This window comes from Squalius cephalus (genome assembly GCF_949319135.1).
Source record: "Squalius cephalus genome assembly, chromosome: 9".
Lineage (NCBI taxonomy): Eukaryota > Metazoa > Chordata > Actinopteri > Cypriniformes > Leuciscidae > Squalius > Squalius cephalus.
The window spans coordinates 5,825,333-5,848,236 of record NC_137130.1 but is presented as its reverse complement, the minus strand read 5'-3'; the positions used below and the strand labels follow the sequence as shown (position 1 = coordinate 5,848,236).

General features: G+C 37.8%; 2 protein-coding genes across 11 annotated transcripts in view; one reads left to right on the top strand and one right to left on the bottom strand.

The window, feature by feature from the left end:
* mettl5 (methyltransferase 5, N6-adenosine) overlaps nt 1-22,904 on the top strand; it is a 410,912-nt gene that overhangs the window by 128,165 nt on the left and 259,843 nt on the right. The window lies entirely within an intron of this gene.
* Nucleotides 1-22,904, bottom strand: part of tns1b (tensin 1b) — a 228,962-nt gene that overhangs the window by 176,331 nt on the left and 29,727 nt on the right. The window contains exon 1 of one of the 10 annotated variants that reach the window (XM_079880487.1): nt 3,059-3,360. The exons of the other annotated variants lie outside the window; for them this stretch is intronic. Within the exon in view, the coding sequence (XP_079736613.1) occupies nt 3,059-3,139 (81 nt within the window). The 5' untranslated portion in view covers nt 3,140-3,360. Of the gene's footprint in view, nt 1-3,058; nt 3,361-22,904 lie in introns of those variants that run through there. 10 annotated transcript variants of the gene reach the window in all.

Below are 22,904 nucleotides of genomic sequence, written 5' to 3'. Positions count from 1 at the left end.
GTCTAATGACAGTCAGTGTTGCATAATTATTATTTACCTGCAAAATCATCACTAACACACACACACAGTATGCACTCTATTGCTCAATTTTAATGCACACAAAAACCCAGAAAACATGTACAAGACACGTGCCTAGAAGTACATGAAGAGCTGTGGCTGATCCATTATGAAGGCAAACCAGATGTTCTAATTTTGAATTTGCCAAAATTATAGGGGCCCCTCACAGGCAGCTTTGATAGAAGGATGAAGAGCTTGTAGAGCATGAGGTCATTAAAGTGGAATTCAAAAGCCAACAATGATGAGAGGTGCAAGAGTAAATCATACGCCGAGTGACTTCAAAGACCACAGACTCATTAGTCAGAGAAAATCAAAGGTGACCTACTAGAGACGAGCGTAATGCACAGGGAGGAATGAATATTTACCTGAACCTTTATTTTATAGGTCAGTATTTACATTTGAATATTTATCTTGAAGGATCTGCAAACCAGTAGATTATATATATATATATATATATATATATATATATACACAAAATTTGATAAAAAATAATAAGATAAAATAAAATAAAAGTGCAGAATTGTTCCAGATTGGGCACCGCACCACAGCCACTTCCACACTGTACAGGGCAACTTGTTTGCTGTCGACTGATCAAGAGTGTTAATGGACATTGATCACTGCGCTAAGCTCTTTGACCTCTCAGACAGCTCAAGATGCGTCAATATTTGCATTGGCTGAGTGGCAGAGATTGTGTGTAAGCAACACCTCGTCTCAATGGTCTTTACGCATATTTCCTGAGTGCAAAACATTAAGGGTTTAATAGCCCATGTTCATCCAACCTTAGTCTTTCACTAACAGTCTTTTCAGCCTTCCATCTGACAACGTGATACCATACTGGCAACGGCCACTTTTCACTATCCAATCAATTACCAATGGATAAAAGTCACGCCCTACATTTTTTTCTAACTTAATATCCAGTTTCAGTTGGAAATGCATTATATTTCGGAAGTAAAATGGGCTGTGACGTGTGAATGGCTCTTAGCATTGACTGTAATATCTTGGTAACACTTTAAGATTCAATTTGTTTCATTAGTTAATGCATGATACATTTTACATACAATTTATATAAATTATGAACAAAAGTATGTTTTCAAATCAAAAAAACTTTAAAACTTTGTGTATTCATTTATTTATTTAGGTTAATAGAATAAGTAAATGAATTAATTAACTTTATTAAATGCTGTAAAAAAAATGTTTATTGTTAGGTCATGATACCTAATGCATTAACTAATGTTAACATGTTTAATCTTATTGTAGTAAAGTGTTACCAATATTTTTTTTTTCTTGCGATCAAACTTTCAATGCCTTTTTTCAACTACTTTCAGAGAAATTTACGAACAACAGACTGTCCGGCCCGGCTGGTCCTAAAAGTCTCAGACAGGTCATTTATAATTCAGAGTTTGGAGGAAGTGCATTTCTGAGCTTTTAGGTATTGGATGTTGCCCGCTCTTTTACTGCTTCTTTTTTTCTCTCTCTCTCTCTCTGCTGACATCAGGACAGGTTTCTTTTCAGAGAAGTACATGTCTCTTTCCATTCACAATGTCATCTGTCCACAGCAGGTAATCAAACCATGCCAAGTATAGAGTTTGGGCCCAGGGATTTCGTTTTGGACGCTGCTATCAAATAAATCACATCTGCTTCATTCCGAACGCCTGTTTCCCGCATCTTCTCGCCGTGTATGATGACATCTACAGCTGTAGACAGAGTCCTCGTCCCTGTAAAGCCCATTCCACCAGAGCCAGTGCAGCAGGACTGCACAACCACAGTCTGAAAGGAAGACTGAAAAGCTCCCACTATATTCAAAAAGTGCCTGAGCTTTAAGGAGGATTTGGGATCCTTTTCCACTCCATTCACTAAAGTGGAATGCTAATTAAGAGACCAGAGAGGTCAGAATGTGTGAATGTCCAAAGAGAAAAAGGAGGGGGCACAACCATCGCAAAAGTGACAGTTAAAGGAATAGTTCACCAAAAAAAGATTAAAAAAAGTTGTCATCTTTTACTCACCCATCGGAAAGTCCGAGCTGCTCTTTTCCATCCAACGAAAGTGGATGGTAATTTATCAAGCTCCAAAAAGGACAAAAATCATGAAAGTTTTAGGAGACATAAGACAATTGCTGAAATATATTGAAGTACAGAGAAATAAAATGAATATGAGAATTGGATGAGAAATATTTGAGTTTAAAAAAATATGGCCTTGAACTTTTCTCAACCTGTGCTCTGAGATTTGAATATGAACTTTTTCTCAACAAACTTTTCCAAAGCCAAATTACCTGATCTATAAATAATCTCTAATCTCTGAAATGTTCCTCTGGATCCCTAAGAAAGAAACGTCACAAGTGAAATCTCCTTAATTTCTCAATTGTTTCTCCAATACAACTAGGTTAAATGAAGAAGAGCAAATGCAGAGTTTTGATGAAATCACCTGCTTCTCACATTTAAATTAAGTATAGATAAATAAAATCAATATGAGAATTGGATGAGAAATATTTAGGTTCATATTAAAATTTCTGATTTTGGTATCTTAGTAATGGTATCTTTGGTATCTTATTCCTCTGGACACAAGACACTTTACTCCATTTAATCTCTAAAAGAGAGATCTCATCCATGTCTCAGACGGAGATAATCACTGATCATCTTTAAAATAATGACATGTACGGTCACTTTTGGAGCTGAGTGGTGTGAATCCACTGACATCGAATTGAAAAGAGCAGCTTGGACATTCTTCCACAACCATTCTGGCATGTTTTTCTTTTGGAGTTTCAAGGAAGTGAACAAATGATGACAAAATGTTCTCTCCGACTTCCTTAAAAACACAACCTAGAGCAACAGGCTACAGTGAACGTCCAGAAAATACATCCAAAACACTTAAAATGTGACATACAAAATGAAACAAGCAGCCCTTTCCCCCAGCACAGATCTAATTCATCGAATTATTCAGGAAAATCCTCTCTCCCCCAATCCCACCTGCCCCATGCAGTGAAGTGGACTGACCCACGGCTCACCCAGAACATGCAGGACAGGCAGACCCAGGTGCGTGCGCGGCCGGCCAGAGCGGCTGGCAAGCTGAGAGACACGGAGGGCATCACGAAATCACGCTGAAGGCTTCCTCTCCTCTGGATCTCGCACAGGACACATAACTATTCCACACGCTGGTCCCACAACACTCCACAGATCCATGACACGCTGAGGAGAGCTGCATCAACTGAGCTGCTGTCCTCCTCGCCACTCTCTTATTCCAGGAGCCCTCCCTCCGTCTCTCTCTCTCTCTCTCTTTTTGGGGTCATGTATAGCTCGGCTCCACAGGAGAGAGGGGGAGGTGACTGAGAGCCTCTTTATTTCTCCCCACTGCTCTCCTTGTCGGCTTTAGCCCCTCCTCTCTCCGTGTCTCACTCTTCAGTCTTACTTTCATTCATATCTTCCACCCCCTGCTTTCCTCTCTAACCTCCCCCATGAGCAGATTTTCTCAAAGCGTGCTCGCTCGTTCTCATCTCATCCTGGAGGCAAATATACCCACAGGAAAGAAGGGTCTTTGAAAGTCTCATTTGTTTCTCCTGGATTGTGTCACCTGTCTCTCAAGATATGTCTCCTGAGAAAAAGACTCTGTAATGTGACGTTTCCAGAGTTTCAGATAAGAGAAGAGATCTCAACAACATTGCCAAGAGTCAAAAGACTAAGATTTGAATATGAACTCTTTATTTCTCCTATAAAGGGAGATGAAAGGTAGGCTAAGTAAATGGATTGATTTTCTCTTTGCAAAGTCTCTCAACAAACTCTTCCAAAGCCAAATTGTCTGAGCTATGAAAGAGAAATTTCTGAGCATTAAAATGGATCTATGGGCAACTACGAATGAAACATCACAAATGAAAACTTTTTAAATATCTCAATTGTTTCTCCTAAATGGAGATTAAAAAGGAAAGTAAATGGTCTTAAACGCTTGTCTTGAAGATTTGCAGCAATTTCACTGTGCAATGCGTCTCCTTAAGACAGGGTTTCTCAAACTCGGTCCTGGAGGGCCACTGTCCTGCACAGTTTAGCTCCAACCCTGATCAAACACACCTGAGCAATCTAATCAGTGTCTTCAGGATCACTAGAAACTCACAGCTAGGTGTGTTTGATCAGGGTTGGAGCTAATCTGTGCAGGACAGTGGCCCTCCAGGACCGAGTTTGAGAAACCCTGCCTTAAGAGCTTCAGAAGAAAACTCGACATCTCAAACTTTTCTCAGAATTGAGTAGAAACAGTCTGCAATCAAAAGTTGCAGATCTCAATATGAACTCAAACATTTCTCATCTGATTCTTCCAAGACTACCCATATTAATATTATAGCACAAAACTCTTAATGCATACCAGCAGTTGTCTTGTTTGTGTTCGGTACATCTGAGACAAAGTTAATACTTGAATGAAACATCATTGCAAACTCCATTAAGACTCTCGAGTTTAAAAAAAAAAGCACTGTTCCTAAGAAGTCACAATTGAAATAATATCTCAATTGTTTTTCCTAGAAAATAGTAAAATTAAATGGAGAGCAAATTGAGACTTAATCTTCTCAGATTTTCAGTAATTTCACATGCATCTCCACTATTGTTTGAACAACAATGTCTCAAACTGTGCTCAGAATAGACAAGATAGGCATTAGACAGTCTACAATCAAAACTCAATTACTTCTAAACAAATTCTTCAAGCTATGATCTGAGCTATACTATACCTTATTGTTTAAAGCTCTGCACTCTTACTACACATCAACTATAGTCTCATATGTGTCTTTTTATGTCTCCTAAGGAATTTTAAGAGAATGACACATGATTGAGAACTCCACAAGCCTGAAAAGAGCAACCTCTGAGCAATGATTTTTTTTCCCTCTGGGTCTGTAAATCTCCTTTAATGTCACGGCTACATGTCTCTGCCCCAGATAGCAGTGAGCGTGTTGCTTTTCTGGGCCATCAAACACACAAGCAACCCAAACAGCAAACAGAGCAGAGCAGAGCTCAGAGCTTCATTACTGTCCCATCAAACCTTCAGTGGGCCGCTGGAGGGGAAGGTGGTCTCACTGCGGGTGTCTCTGTGTCTCTGGATGATGTCTGTAATCCCTTGGCATTTCCTCCATCACACTGATGAGATGAAACCTCTCCTGGGGTCAGTCTTGTTTGCTTTCACGGACATTCACCCTGTCCATCATGGCACACGGTGGACACATTTGTAATTAGGGGTTGCATTAGCCACAGACAAGCTAATTCAGGCAGTCAGGGTGCACAAATATGCCTGTAAACATGGTAGATTTATAGCCTGGTGAATCTTTGAGCTTCAGAAACTTCTTGCTAACAAAGGTAGAGGTGAATCACAGCATGAGGGTTGTTATCTACACACAACCTGAAAACAATGTTTTTAAAGTGAAAATGGCTTTTGAGAAAGATCAGAAATCAGTGGATTTGCCAAAATGAACCAGGTTAGTGGTATATTTGAAAGATAATCAGAAAAAAATTTTGGCACTCAGTGGCAAGCAGACTACATATCCACAAGCAGAACTATATATATATATATATATATATATATATATATATATATATATTCTAGGTCTAAAAACATATAGATAAACAAAACAAATAACATTTTCAAAATCAGATAGTTGGTTGGTTGGAGTGACTGGTTAATTAATCAATATTAATTGGTGTGCTCCTTAAACAGAATAAACTGTGAAATGGACCAGAGTTTTTGCTGATAGTCAAAAACGTAGCTATATAAGAAAGGTTTGCAAAGGCTGATGAGACAAATGTCCACTTTTATGGACCGTAGAAGAATCATGCACAGCCAGCAGCGAGATGTGATTCATTAATTGCCTTTAACGTTGAGGTCTCATTCTTACAGTTCACTGCGTCTGACAGAAGTCTCTACACCAGCAAATGTCTCCGATATTTAGTCAGGCTAGAGAAAAGATAGGACAGAAATAAGTGCAGGATTAGTCCCATGCAGTTTGATTAACTTTGTCACAAGACAACATCAGTTCCCCACAGCACCTCAAAGCCTGAGGCTGTGAAAGCATCCATTTTTATTCTTCAAGCAGATCAATCCCTTTATGAGTTCCGCTCTGGTCAATAGACCGGCTAAATATACACACACACAGAACGGTCGTGATGCGCTTTCACTCTGCTCTATTTCGAGAACATGAATCAGATGAGAAGCAATACAATATAGGAAATAATATCCGGCCTCAGATGCAGCGCATTAAAGGAGATTGGGGTCAAAACAGGGAGAAAAGGGATGATTTGAAGAGCTGAGCCTTTCTTTACAGAAGCAAGGAACTTGAAGAACACAGCTGAAGCTAATGAAACTTACTGCTGGATGGTATTAAATTCACAATGCATTTCAAATGATCTGCTAATGATATAAATTCAGCAATATTGTAAATATAATTATGATTTTAATTGCCTTTTTATTTAGCCATTACATTTTTATAAAGACCTTTCAGTTTCGGATATTACACCTTAAATATTGTCTCAAACTTAAGTAGTGAAAATTTCAAAATTACAATTGGTAAGTTCAATTAATTTGCATGAATCAGTATGAATCAATTAAAAAATTCAACAAATCACATGAAAAGTGGTTTAAAACTTATCTTGAATTAAGTATATTTTTACTTTTTGTTTTTACTTCATCCTTTACATATTTGGGGATTCCTCTGAAAAAAAGGCCCTTTTACCGTGTTCACCCACTCACCCTGTTAAAACAGTTATAGCCAATAACTTGGAAAACCTAACTGCATGCAACAACACTGTTTTCAACATTTATAATAATAATAAATGTTTCTTGAGCAGCAAATCAGCATATTAGAATGATTTCTGATCTTTGCCATCACAGAAAGAAATTACATTTTAAAAACTATTTAATATGAAAACTTGTTACAACGTTATTTTAAATTGTGTATATGAAGAGTTCAGATGCAAAAGCCTCTAAGTGCCATCTGAAATTTTCTTCTAGAATGATCATTTTTATCAAGTTTGTATATTTAAGGTCAGTCATTTCACTTAAATGACAATTAATAGGTAATTTGCATTGCCATTTAAGTGAAATTATTGAACTTAAATATACGAGCTTGATAAAAATGATCATTCTAGGAGAAAATTTAAGATGGCACTTAGAGGCTTTTGCATCTGAACTCTTCATATATACACATGCATACAGTATATTTATATGGCTGCATATGGGATGTCAAGGCCTTCTTAGTGCCTGGGTAAAATGATCTTGTTTATTTTCAAGCCAAGTCATAGCATGCAGTCTAATACCTGAACAGAGTCATAGAGTGTACAGAATGAAACACAGCCCTCCAAGACCCCAAAACCATCACTAGTGCTCTTACAAGCAAACAACATCTCTATCTGAGGCCAAAACAATGAAAATAGCAGTCTTTACTGTAATGGCAAACGTAATGGAAACATGAGAACATGACTGAGTAACTCAAGCTCCCACAACAGACCACAGGTGCCAGCACAAATATAGTTAGGGTGTATGACCAGGAGCAATATAGTTTACATGGCATTTTTGTAAAACGTGCAAATTTGTCCTCACTGACCAAAAATGAACTACCTTCAAAGTCTCTTAGGTGCAGACATGGTGAACCAAAAATGCTTTCTCAACAATGTGCTGCAAGAAGTCAAAGCATTTCTTCACACAACACATGAAAATGCCAGTGAGGTGTTCTGCCGTCACTGTAAATGTTCATTTTTGCTCACATTTGGACAACTAACACACACACAGCAAATGTAATTGCCAAAATCAACAAACATGACACATTTGTTGTTGTCTATTTTATGTGACTTGCATTTGATTCTTTTCTAAATCTGTGTAAACTGCATACAATGCACAGAAATAAGGTCCAAATACACTATAGACTTAAAGTAATATGCTAATATGATAATAATATGCACCAACTAAACAGGCATTTTCTCTCAAATAAATCTCTTTACTACTGTTATTGCAATCATTATTTCCGACAAATATCAGAAAAAATTCCGTCACACTATATCTTCAGGTTGTGTGTTTGCATGCGATGGATTGTAAGTCACTGAGGGGAAGAAGAGGTCACCACAAAGACACAGATTAGCACAGTCAACATGCCACTTTACAGCTTTACACAGTCAGATAAGAGCGGTGGGAGGAAACGCTCCGTCACAGTATATGAGTCTGGAGAAGTGATTATAGGAACCTATGTATCGAGTGCAAAAGAAGGCCTCCTGTACATTTCTGTGTCATAGACCAATGAGCTGAGAGGACGAGAGCTGCCAGAGTGACCCCTAGTGTCCATGATGAGAACTGAGAAACAACAAGCTCAGATGACGATTCTCTAAACCTCAAACACATTACTGACATCACATCTACCTTAGCAACTGTTTACTGTCAGTCGTACTATCAAACAAGCTTTTGCTCTTTTCAGTCAATGGTAATGGTAACTCATTGTAAATTAGTATAAATTAATTCATTTGTATTTTACATTTACATTTTAAATGCTTTTATTCAGTATGAGAATGCATTAAACTAATCAAAAGTGACAGTAAAAACATTTATAATGTTAAAAAAAGATTTCTATTTCAAATTAATGCTGTTCTTCTGAACTTTCTATTCATCAAAGAATCAAGAAAAAAATGTATCATGGATTTGACAAAAATATTAACTGTTTTAAACATTGATAATAATAATGTTTCTTGAGCAGCAAATCCGCATATTAGAATGATTTCTGAAGGATCATGTGACACTGAAGACTGGATTAATGATGCTGAAAATTCAGCTTTACATCACAGGAATAAATTACATTTTTAAATATATTCAAACAGAAAAAAGCTATTTTAAACTGTAATAGTATTTCAATATTACTGATTTTACTGTATTTTAATCAATAAATGCAGCCGTGGTGAGCAGAAAAGACTTCTTTCACAAACATCAAAAACCATACAGACCCCAAACTTATGAACGGTAGAGTATGTATTGATTCGAGTCATTGTTTTTCTCTTTGCAGTGACTGTAAGCTAGCCTGGATGCCAGCCGAACTAAGCCCCGCCCACAAAATTTTTAGGTCGGGAAGTTTGGTCTGGACTTGATCCGTTGAGGAGCTATTATGCCCGAACAAAAGTTGTTCGGACCAATCAAATTGTCAGGGCGGGCTTTATACGATGATCAACAGTAACGTAATCATCCACGTCACCAAAGAGCGCTTGGGTTGAATTCGTTTACATTACAACAAAGATGACTGCCGCTGGAGAAATGACATTTCACGAGTTCACACTTACAAATAAGTCAGATAGAATAAATGCATATTTGGCGTGCTGTCTGAGGAGAGGGCTCGGGCTCGGTATTCGGCCCGAACCCAAAGCACTCCCCCCGTATTCCAGGCTGTGGAAGAACAAGCCGAGAGTGAGTGGAGGGATGCTGAAAACTGTCAAGGAATGTTAGGTGAGTTGACAGTGAATAAATATATGCTTCCTCTTATGCTGATAGGGTAGACATGGTAATTGTTTGATGACAAGTTGATTAGATTAGCCTAATTATTTGAACGTGATCCTCCCAAACTTGGTTTATAAAACATCATGTGTAGATTCCGCCATCGCGTCTGTTACAGATATCGACCTCGATCAAGGCATTTGTCGATCGGAAACATGAATGAAAAACATACGTCACTTACTCCGTTGCTCTGATTGGTTGTAGGTCTATCCAATTGAGTGAAGACGGCATTTTCTTTCCTGGTTCGGTTGAAACACGCCCCATAATCACAGCCCAGTGGAGCAGTATCAGACTCACATTCTGACTAGAATCCGAGTATGACGACGTCAGGCTAACTGTAAGCAGCATTTGATTAGAATCTGCAGTTGTAAATAACATTACTGCCAATTTTACACTTTATTTTAAGGTGTCTTTGTAACACTGTAATTTACTCTAAGTACTGAGTTAGATTAAAGGGTTAGTTCACCCAAAAATGAAAATTCTGTCAGTAATTACTTACCCTCATGTTGTTCCAACCGCGTAAGACCTTCGTTCATCTTCGGAACACAAATTAAGATATTTTTGATTAAATCTGAGAGTTGTCTCACTCCTCCATAGGCTTTCAGAGGGACCGAAACTTGCTGGCCCAGAAAAGTTATTAAAGAGATCGTTAATATAGTCCAAGTGACTACAGTGGCTTAATCTTAAGTATATCAAGCGACGAGAATACTTTTTGTGCGCAAAAACAAACAAAAATAACGACTTTATTCCACTATTCATTTCCTTCTCTCTGGGCCTCGTAGTGTTTTTGCGCAGCGCGTCTGTGTTGCACGTCAGACGCATCACACACATGACCAGCTTCGGCCAATTGTGAGCCTACGTGGTGATGTGTAACACAGACGCGCAACGCAAAAACACTACGTGAACCAACTAGAGGCCCAGAGAGAAGGAAATGAATAGTGGAATAAAGTCGTTATTTTTGTTTGTTTTTGCGCACAAAAAGTATTCTCGTCGCTTGATAAACTTAAGATTGAGCCACTGTAGTCACTTGGACTATATTAACGATCTCTTTAATAACTTTTCTGGGCCAGCAAGTTTCAGTCCCTCTGAAAGCCTATGGAGGAGTGAGACAACTCTCAGATTTAATCAAAAATATCTTAATTTGTGTTCCGAAGATGAACGAAAGTCTTACGCGGTTGGAACAACATGAGGGTGAGTAATTACTGACAGAATTTTCATTTTTGGGTGAACTAACCCTTTAAGCAACTGCATGTACTTACTATAGGGTTAGGATTAGGTTTGGGGTTAGTTGCATGTAATTATGAATAATTTATAGCTATTACAGTAGTAGCTTCATATGTAACAGTGGCACTGCAAAATAAAGTCTTACTGATAAAAATTCTCAGCATTGTCACACTTCCTTTCAGCCCACGTAAGAATAATATCCAAAACATTTTTATACCACTTTATGAGTGCAAAACCTGTTTAACTCAAAGCAAACAGCCTGAACTCTGACGTCCAAAGAACCAAAAGCTCTAGTGTGAAAATGCCCTTAAACTAAGATAAAAGTGTCAAATGTCACACCAAAAGGCAAACTGAATCATGTCTGAGAGACACAGCATCAGAGCTGAGTGACAGACGCTGGAGGAGGAGCCTGAAGAACACACAGCATCAACATGGCTTCGACCTTCAGCAAAGTCTTTCCTTGCAGATAAAACACAAGCATTATTCGTATTGCCTCCATTATGGAAATAAAGCTTTCTCTTTCTTTCGTTCTCTCCGACCGGATAGTCTGTGTCAAACGGGGTCGAGTACAGACTGGGGACAGTACTGACTGAGATGGAGCGATTGCTTTTTAGCTAGAGGACAGGGATGAGGATTAAAGGAGCAGAGGAAGGAAGTATGGGAGGACAGGAAAGGAGGAGAGCAGGGCTGGTAGTAGAAAAGCCACATCCAGTAGAGATTTCAATCCCGCGTGTAACACAGCTCACATCACCGAACGTGTCATTGATTGATGATGCAAAACACCGGACAAGTTTTCTTGCGTGTGTCCGTTTTTAACGCGTCTTGACTGCCGTACAGTCTGACATTTAAGACAACTGACATCTTACAGTGTGACATGGCTTACAGCGAGGATCATGTTCGTACAATCTGACAAGCAACAACTGTAAAGGATATAATATAAAAACTATAATAAATCACACACTGTGCATCTGGCTTAAGAAAGATATGATCATCGAGAGCTAAATGAAAACATTACTTGTTTTCAATTACTGTGTTTTGCAATGAAGTGACATCAATTGTTGAATATTCTCTTATGGACACTGGCCCCCCGAACACACACACACACACACACACACACAGAGCATCTGTTCCTCTCTTCCATTCGTGGAAAACAATGATGATACACCCACTCTGACTTCACGTGTAACAGCACGTTTTCCTGAGTGGTCTTTCTGAAAGGACTAGCACATACACACACAGACACACACGCACTCCCAGCAGAACACAAAAAGCGTAAACATCTCTCCTCTCACAATGACTATCGGCAAAAACACGAGGGTCTGAATCCTCCAGTGGTTTGATGTCATTCTAACCTATTACATACCACTGCTGTGAGAGCCAAAGCAAACGAACAAACCCTAGGCTTATCAAACTTATCTTGCTTGAAAACTCAGGAAATCCAGGCAGTTTAATCTGTCTTTTTTCCCCCACATCATTGTGTTTCTCTGCTTGTCAAACTTTTAATGTAACATGTATGTTTGCACAGTTTGAAAGGAACCAGCGCCGGGCCAGATCCTCATCAGAAGCTCACGGGTGTGTTATCTCATCCTCAGTAACTGTGAGAACTCCATGCTCACATAATTACCTGATATCTAATACACTGCTATTACTAATGAAAAGTGCCGCTTGACTTAATAACATTACTCATACCACAGTGACGATCTCCTTTCTTTGACATTGTAAGTAAATGTTTAACTCAATACACTCTGAACAATGATTTAAAGAATGAGAAAACAAGAGCATACATGTTCATATTAAGCTGTAACATGTGCCCTATTCAAAAAAACTTGTGAGATCTCTACGCACTTATAATAGTGTGTGTGTAGTTTTGGCTATACTTGTGAGCGCCAAATGTCCAAATGTGACATCCCTATGACAACCGACTATTGAGGACATTTTGTTGACATTTGCATTTGTCTTATAAATGGGTTTTAAAAGTTTTCATTTAAATCTAGTGTTTTGCACATGTTTCTGTGATGGTAGGTTTAGGTGTAGAGGTATAGGTATACTAATATAGTAAAACAAACATATCTATCTATCTATCTATCTATCATATACTGTATATATATATATATATATATGATTATGTCATATGTGTGATATGTGGTCAGTCTGCATTTAGCATAAAGGTTGCTATCAGAGATGGTGTTAAGGACGTTACGTCTATCTCAGATGACCTACTCGTCTCCCTCTGCCAAGTGTGTGAGTGCCGTTTAATTTACGAGCAGAAAGGACATTAGGCAAATGAGAGGAAAAGTGCTTCATCTTGCCCAATGATAAAGGCCAGATGAAAAAAGCAACGACTGCAATCAAAATGTCAATATCCTGAAATTGATTTTAGGGTGAAAGAGAAATGCTTGCTAAGATCACATTATGTCCGCCAACCCTCTCCATGTACCAACGGCTGGGCAGGACATACTGACTTTGTTTCTTAATTGACACATGGCAGTGTGTGTGTGTGTGTGTATATAGAGACAGCACAATACTACAAGCTATCTATGCACAATTAAAGCAGAAATCTGAAATGATGTTTCTGCCACTACTGGGACCACAGAGAAGTGCAAAAAACTGTCAATAAAGTCCTAACAGAGCAATTTCTGGCTAGAATATGCTGCAAACTAGACCAGATTTTATGTCAAAAGTCTAATAACAGTGTTCACCACGTCCTCAGAGCCCCTCATTGTCACAATGGCTGGTAATATCCGCTGCTGTTATATGAACAATCGTAAATACATCTGACCCTTTTGTCCGTGTCTCTTTTGCCTCCCTCATTCTCTACACATGTCTGGTGTCTCTGTGGATGCTTGATTTGTGGCCAGACCAGCAGATACAAGCACAAAGACGTTTCTGGCCTTTCTCCAAGCAGCCTGGTCTCATATTCAGAGTGCAGAACAGACCATATCACCAGAATTCACCACTGTCCCAAAATCCTTCATTGTGAAGCATTCTGCAGTGAGCCATGATAAGCATGTGGTTGTATGGAGGCCTTGAGCCAATGTGGAATTGGTACAATGGTCTGTACACTGCAGATATCGAGTGCTCTTTATCCACGCTAAATGCTCATTTGACATGCATGGATTATCATCCAGAAAACATCATTTTTGACAGAATCCGAACGTGCCAACACGGATGGGGAAGATGAAGGGACATAGTGCAACGATAAGATTGTAGAGGAAGAGGAAGATTAATAATGCCTAAAAAATACACTTCTAGTTCTGAATGTCTCATATCACATTCATAACGCAATGCAAATGCCATTGCATTTATGCATTCGGTACACTCATTTATTCAAAGCGACTTAAAAAATGCAGGAAAATCGAACTGCATGCACTGCCATTCAAAAGTCTCTTATGCTCACCAAGGCTGTGTTTATTTGATTAAAAATACAAAAAGAAAATAATAATAGTAACATTGTGAAATATTATTACAGTTTAAAATAGCCATTTTCTATCTGAATATATTTAAAATGTAATTTATTCCTGTGATGCAAAGCTGAATTTTCAGCATCATTACTCCAGTCTTCAGTGTCACATGATCCTTCAGAAATCATTCTAATATGCGGATTTGCTGCTTAAGAAATATTTCTTATTAGCATCACTGTTGAAAACAGTTGTGCTGCTTCATATTTTAGTGGAAATTTTCTTTGAGTCTTTGATGAACAGAAGGTTCAAAAGAACAGCATTTATTTGAAGAAATATTTTGTAATATTACAAATGTATGTACTGTCATATTTGATCAATTTAATGTGTCCTTTCTAAATAAAAGTATTCATTTCTTTAAAACGGATCTATCTTTGGACACTTTGTTGGTTTTATACCATTAACAGAAGCAAAGCGGCATGCCTAAGACAATCGAGTGCGAACAATCAAAGACATTCTGAGGTTATTCTGAGACAATCGAAGTAGTGATTCGAAGAGTCCCGATAGAGTTTGCATTTTATGATGACCCAGACAGAAATGAAGCGATTGCCCAATCACAAGTTGCAGCACCTCTCACAGTTCATTAGAGGACACATATACAGGAGCATGGGGCAAAACAGTCCCTCAAAACAAAAAGTAGTTCCTTAATTCCTAAAACCATTGATATTGAGGCAATAAGTATAAATACTATTCTATGTATTTATTTCTAGGAAATATTAAGCCATTATTAACCAAATATTAACCATTATAAACCAAATAGTCACCCAAACTGTTTTGAGATGTGAGAAGCCAAATGCTCCAAAAGAGATGAAACTACACTGTAAAAAAGATTTTAAAAATAAAACAGTTATTATTGGAGTGTTTTAAAACTGTCTTTCTTTTGTATTTCTACTTCAAAATTGCATTTAATTCAATGTTACTTGCCATTTCTTTGTAATTGTCTGTGAAATATTTCAGTGTACCAAACTGAACCGCACACCAATTTCTACCTGAATCCACCAGACAGAGCAGAGTGAACCCATTTACTTCAGCAGTCAACTTATAGTACAACACAAATCAATTTAGTAAGAGCATGTGGGACAATTATATAAAAAAAACATTTAATATATACCTAAAGTGAATGTAAACAGATGTAAAATTGGATCAGTGCATTAGGCCTTTGTGGTATAGGATTTACTTTTATGGAGCTCTACAAGCTAACTGTCGAAATAGGAACAATTTAGTCATGCACACGAGCAGTGCATTGTTATGATAATCAATTGAGTGGCCGTAAAAGCACACGGTGAACTAGAGATGACATTTTACAAGCTGCAATATTTCAAACGTACCACAACCTCCAGATATTAAAGGACATTCACTTAAGCAGAGTGTTGTGGCTGTAAAAACCTACGCATCCTCTTAGTGATTGACACCGTGTGGATTACACCGTGTCATCAACAAACAGGTAAATGCACCAACTAGTCTAAAACAGTAAACATGAAAAGCAAAAAAAGGGTCATGCAACTGTACTTGAGGAGAAGGGTTTACCTTCCCCGTCCTGGACAGTTTAAGCGGAAAGAGGCAAAAGAAGAGGAATTTCCCCCAGTTGAGAAGAGCCGCGAAGCACCAGTTCAGACGGGCCATCCTGGTTCGTACCTCGTACCCTGAACGTCCTTCTACAATATCCCAGCACACTCGATTCAATTATGTTCCTGTTGCGAGGATAAAAGGAAGGCAGCCTACGAATCCAAAGTGAAACTACCAGTACCTCTTCATTCACACGCTCAGTTCTCAGATTCTGAGACTCAGATTCGGTGTACCCCAATGGAGCGCGAGCTGCCTCTCACTCTCTGGATGCTGCAGTGCACATCCAGCCATGAGAAGCAGCGGAGAGGAGGGGGAATGGAGCCGGGGGGGGGAAGGGGTTCACAGCGTTCATCACCGACAGAGAAACACCAAGACCAAAATTACCACAACACTAGTCTTGAATACAACTAAAAACTGACTAGTAACTTTCAGGTAATCTCAAATGACAAACCGACCCTTTCTTATGTAAGTGATGTGCATAATTCAAATCAAACACTAACACTGCCTAATAAAGCATACTATATGCATCTTTTAACAATCATTCCATTGAATTAACTAAAGAACACAGTAAATCCAATGGACGAATAGAATAGAATAGAATAGAATAGAATAGAATAGAATAGAATAGAATAGAATAGAATAGAATAGAATAGAATAGAATAGAATAGAATAGACCTTGTTGTAGTTTGCAAATTTGTTGTGCATAAGAAACGTTGAATTATTCAATGAAGATTCATAATCAATATGACAGTGTGATGTTTTGTTTTGTTTTTTCCCAAATCAAACTCTAAAACTGTCTAATAAAACCAATGGAGGAATAGAATAGAATAGAATAGAATAGAATAGAATAGAATAGAATAGAATAGAATAGAATAGAATAGAATAGAATAGAATAGAATAATGAATTCAAACGAATTTCGAATCAATTCATTGGAATAGAGAGTTTGAACTGATTCATGAGAATGAATTGAACTTACAAACTTTTGTTTTTGCCAATTAAGTTTACATCAGAGACACTATTAAAACATTTGTCAATATTTGTAAAAATGTAAATATACTGTGTATGTATATTAAACACATAGTGTACATATATTATACATGTATTGCAGTACAGCAATGAAAGATGAGATTTTGCATTACCGTAATGAAAATAGCGGAGGAAAATGTGCAAAAATGCAAAATCTTAAAGGTTTGAAAAATGGGCTTAATTTTCTTTAAGCAAAATTGAAATGTATTGTGAACACATATATCACCCAGCCCTATAGCGGACACATCATTTTGATTCAAGATGCCATAACATCACATCCACGGGTACAATGGAAAATGGCATGTAGAAATGAGCAGATGAAATGGAGTACAGCACCCCAGGGAGATCCTGTTAGGACAGGAAGGAGAAGCATAATTAAGATTGACTAGCTCTAACAAATTGCAAAATGGGCTTGCTCTTGACCCTGTGGGACGTTTCTGCCTGTCTGAGTAAACGCTCTCATTAGGAATATTAAGAATAACAGATTTCACAATCACAACAGACCCGCAGTCACATCTGACGGGTACATTATGCTCATGGAGAGAGCGATATGAACTAAAAGAGCAGTAGATGAAATATTAGCCATGAATGAATGCAGAAAGTATATATAGAATCTTAAATCTAAATGTCAAAACAAGCACAGGGTTTTTATAGCAGATGAAGAATTGAGGAGAAACAGCTGATGCCTCAGTTTTACAACATGACAAATATGGCCAATGAAAAACTCAGAGGACATGTACATAGAACTGCACCATCCCATAATACAACAATCACATCAGTATTCAAAGCTAAAGTATGAATTTAAGGCATCATAATTGTCCACTGATCTAAAATACCTTTTGGATAACATCAATCCAATAATGCATTGTGACAAAAACATATTTGAGATATACTTACAACCCAATACTAAAAAACATAAAAATGTTTGAAATTAAATTGTACTATTATTATACTAGTAGCCTGTCTTTAGCTTAAACTAAAGACATCAATCAACAGAATCCCATACAAATCAGTCATGTATGAGGTTTTTATGCTGCTATAGTCCACTGTATCAATTTCCTCTCAGGTAAATGCAGCATGCATCCATTACAAAGCTGGAAGTGGATACGGCGTGTGCCTACGATCAAACACCTTTAATCTTCTGCATGAATGCCTGTTTTATTGAGACAGAACAGATTCAGTTTATAGTCTCTTTTTGAGAACACTGGGAAAAATGGAGGGGGTACAGTTTTTGGGTAGGATGCTGAGCGGACTGTGACTAATTCAGTGGTGGTTTCAGACCGGACTGGCTGTGGGAGATAGAGAGAGTCTGGTTCTGTGCCAGACTTGCACAGCCAGTATCATTTCACAATATGCACACTGTACAAAATGGGATGATACTGTTGATTTAGGATGTCACACAACAGCCCTTTTTCTGGAAATACTCAAATCATACAAATCAAAGTGCACAAAAGCCACAAATAAAAGCTGTAGATATGCATGAAAATGGTTGTAGAATAGGAACAACTTTTCCTCACATGCATGCCATAAACTAAATAAAGTGATCAAAAGTGACACAATGTTGCAGTGAATTTTGCAGACATGCAATGTTACAAAGGATTTCTATTTCAAATAAATCTTGTTTTTTTACTTTCTATTCATCAAAAAATCCTGAAAAATCCACAAAAATATGAAGCAGCACAACTGCTTTCAATTTTGATAATAACAAGAAGTGTTATTTCAGCAGCAAATCAGCATTTTAGAATGATTTCTGAAGGATCATGTGACACTGAAGATTGAAGTAATGATGCTGAAAATTAAGCTTTGCATCACAGGAATAAATTACATTTTAATATACATTCAAATAGAAAACAGTACTTTTAAATTGTAATATTATTTACTGTAATGCTGTATATACTGTATGAGCAAATAAATCCAGTCTTGGTAAACAAAAGAGACTTCTTGCTGGAGAGAAAAACTAAATAAAACATCCTAAGGTAGTTTGCAAGTCATAGCTGGTTTACCAGCCAAGTCAAACAGTGACAAGTACACAAAAATCCAAAACTAGTAAAACAGATGAGCCTAACCAGCTTGAGCAGGCGGAGAGACTAGTTTATCTGACCTAGGCTGGTTAAAACTGGATTTTTCAGCAGTTTTACATGGCTAAGACCGATCCCTAACCCCCTAAAAATGTGCACCATCTCAACACAAACCATGCCACTCCCTGCAGATGTCCATATTAAATTAGTTCCTCACAAAAATAATGGACAGATATCCATCAGATGCAACCATTCGCTCAGTGTCTGTGTGTATTACTCATAAAATCATAGAGGATGTGGCTCTGCTTGCTTTATGAGGGGGAAATGAGATGGAGAGAAAAAATAAAAAATCTGGGAAATCTGCAAACGTGTGGATACATAACCTCGGCCTGGGTGGGTCTCTGCTGTGTCCTGTTTTCCAGAGAACACTTTCATCCAAAATCTGGAAAAAATACAGTTTTGACAGCTGTGTTATCTTCCATTACAGAAAGAGAAATGATACGCTGCCATCTCCTCTGATAAGTGTGAATGCCTTCAGGACATCAAACACACGATCGCTTGACACACACAAGATCCGTGTTTTCTACAGAAGCGCTCTGATAGTGTCGGACATGAAAAGGCAGGAGACAGCTGGGTGGGGAACGGAGAAGCTTCCTGTTTGAGCTGAAAAAAAAAAAACCTTAGAAGCGTGTTTGTTCCTCGAAACCAGGGTTTTTCTGGGAAGTCAGGAGAGACACAGTGCTTAGTTTTCATTGTTTTATGGTCATTGTTTAGGATAGTGAAAAGGAAAGGGCAGGCCCCTGAGAGCGGTTAATCTACCTGACGCTGTTCCTGAGCTAATAAACAAACCCACATCTGCACTGTGCATGATATTAAAATTATCATGAGTTAAAGGCAGTACAACAAACTCTACAATAATTAATACATATTTGATGTTTTAAATTAATTAGATGAATGCGGTGACTTCGGACACAGCCATGGTCAAGATGATCTACTGAAGTTCAAACTGAGCATCAGAAATGGAGAAGAAAGGTGATTTAAGTGACTTTGAACGTGGCATGGTTGTTGGTCAGAAACTGCTGATATACTGGGATTTTCACGCATAATCATCTCTAGGATTTACAGAGAATGGTCTGAAAAAGAAAAAATATCCAGTGAGCTGGGGTGAAAATGCCTTGTTGATGTCAGAGGTCAGAGGTCATAGGAGAATGGCCAGACTGGTTCAAGCTGATGGAAAGGCAACAGTAACTCAAATAACTACTTGTTACAACCGAGGTCTGCAGAAGAGCATCTCTGAACCAACAACACGTCCAACCTTGAAGAAGATCACACCGGTGACACTCTTGTCAGCTAAGAACAGCAAACTGAGGCTACAATTCACACAGGCTCACCAAAATTGGACAATTGAAGATTGAAAAAACATTGCCTGGTCTGATGAGTCTTAATTTTTGCTTTTGCTATTTTTTTTCACTATACTCAAATGGCCTCCACAGTTACCAGATTTCAATCCATTTGAGCACTTTTGGGAAGTGGTGGAACGAATGATCAATTCACAACCGTCAATCACATACACTGCATTTAAACTACTCAGAAAACATGAAAACAAAAATACCCCAGCGACCAAAAAACTGCAATAGCAGATAAAGTATTACACAGTCCCATGCTGCACTGCAGGTTGAAGGAAGATATTTGCATCCTCATGCATAACCAAAGATATAATTTTCATAGCAATCTAGCCCAATTTTTTGTTGCTTAATTGAAATCGACCAACAAAGACAAGAGGTAAAGGATGTGAACGGCCTTTAATATCCATCCGTTAAGCTTGCTCAGCATGCTGTGGGAAAAACAGTGAGAGTGGCTGTGCTTAATCAAATTAGATTTGTGTGTGTGTGTGTGTGTGTGTGTGTGTGTGTGTGTGTGTGTGTGTGTGTGTGTGTGTGTGTGTGTGTGTGTGTGTGTGTGTGTGTGTGTGTGCGTGCGTGCCCTACGGCTGATGTTTTTTATAGATACTGCACCATGAGCCAGTGCTACACTCAGTCCCATACATGCTATTCACTGTGGAAAATGAATAACTCCCTCTAGAATAACTTCCGCAGACCCGTTTTCTGTGCGCACAGCAAAAAGGAGGTTCATTTTCAATTTTAACTCTCTCTCATATCTCATAGCTACTGTATGTCTGTACAAGAATGTTGAGGTCTGGTGAACCACCATGACATCATATGATATGCTGAGTGACTGATTTGAAACACTCTATATAGGCATATCTATAGGTTTCCCTTAACCTTAATGCTCAGTTTAGTGTATATTACAGGGAGAATAATATTAAACCAAAGCAATATCACTTTCTGCACATTAATACACCTCTGTACCAGTTCTTACATATACAAATAGATGCAAACCTCAACATAACATCAGTGACCGATGAAATCAATTACCCTTTCACCTCCTCCTATTGATCCTAAAGCCATTCAGAGGATTGAACAGTCTACAAATGGAGACACATGACAAGCGTCTGACTAATGAATAGAAATTTCTCATTCAAAGGATCCAGTTTCTACCAAAGAAGAGCTGCCCTTGAAAACCTGCATCCATGCATAAAATACAGGACATTAAGCAACCCAGAGCATGTGCTCACAGGAACATATGCATGAGTATGTAGAATGCAAAAAATGCTGACATTCGCACTCGTTTGTGAGACAAAAAAGTAGTACCGGGATATTTGATGGTCCTTAAACGCTAGCATTAGACTGATAAAGACTTTTCAATGGCAGACACCATTTAAAAGAGAGTAGAAAGGATAACAGGACTAGATAATATATAAAATAAATATTAACAATAATTTCCCAATAATGTCGTAGACTATGCATAAAATTAATCTTGATGAATATCACAATTATTTTAACTATAACACATTTATTAATTTAGCATATGCTAAAGGAGGTTTATTTTTGCATTTATTAAATATTAAATATATGAATTCCATTAAATTTAGGCTGAAATAAAATGAAATACAATATAAAAATAAATTAAAAACTTAAAATGAAAAAATGAAAATTATTACCTTGGCAACAAACTGAAAAGAAATAAAGTTGAAGTACTGAAATCACTAGACTGAAATAAAAATAAATTAAAGCTAAATTCAATTCAATTCTATTCAAATGTATTTGTATAGCGCTTTTCACAATACATATTGTTTCAAAGCAGCTTTACAGAAAGTGCATTTCACAAAAGCAGAAATTAAATCACCAAAATTAACAAAATATAAAAGCCAATTCTAAATCTTAACAAATACCATAGTGCATAAATTATTCTAAAATAAAAGTTTCAAAGCAAATACATGAATAGTAAGAAATATATTTATACTGTCAATAGACTGAAAATACTGGCATGTACTTTTTGTTGTTATTGCATAATACAATTTAAGATACAGCAATTATATCACTTATTTTACACAATATTAACTTAAAATTCACCGAAAAAACAACAAAAACAAAAACCCATTAGAAACATGTGCATTATTCATTGCTTTTGAAATGCATGGAAGGGGGAACTACTACTTCTGTTACTCGGCCTAATGGACGTGTTATCATCAGCCAATGCCGATTATCCCAAAAAGGCCTGGCATGAGGCAAAACATAATTTTATCACAACTGAACACTCTCAAACTGAGAGCGAGGGAGAAAAGAAAATAGGAGGAGGGGTAGCAGGATTAGCCAAAGTATCCTGGGCCGCACCAGCCCCACAATGAAGCTTTAATTGGACTCCCTTTGTCTCGAAATTGAACATTTCTGTGTGGGCCTTTAAGAACCTGCACAAAGGAGGGGAAAGGGAGGGAAAGAAAAGGCAAAAGAGGAGGAAAACGGGGAAGAATATCCTCTTCAACTCTCTTCACTCAGGATATTTGGTGCCAGTATCTTATCAAAGCTCTGAGATGGCTCATGGGGTCTCTTCCTCCACCTGAACAAGTGCTTGTTTAAGCCCGCTATTGAATGGAAGCTAATCAGAGGGAGTGTGGGAACTCAAGCATACAGCCTAACGGAGATTCATCCTTACGAAGGAACATTCAGCTAT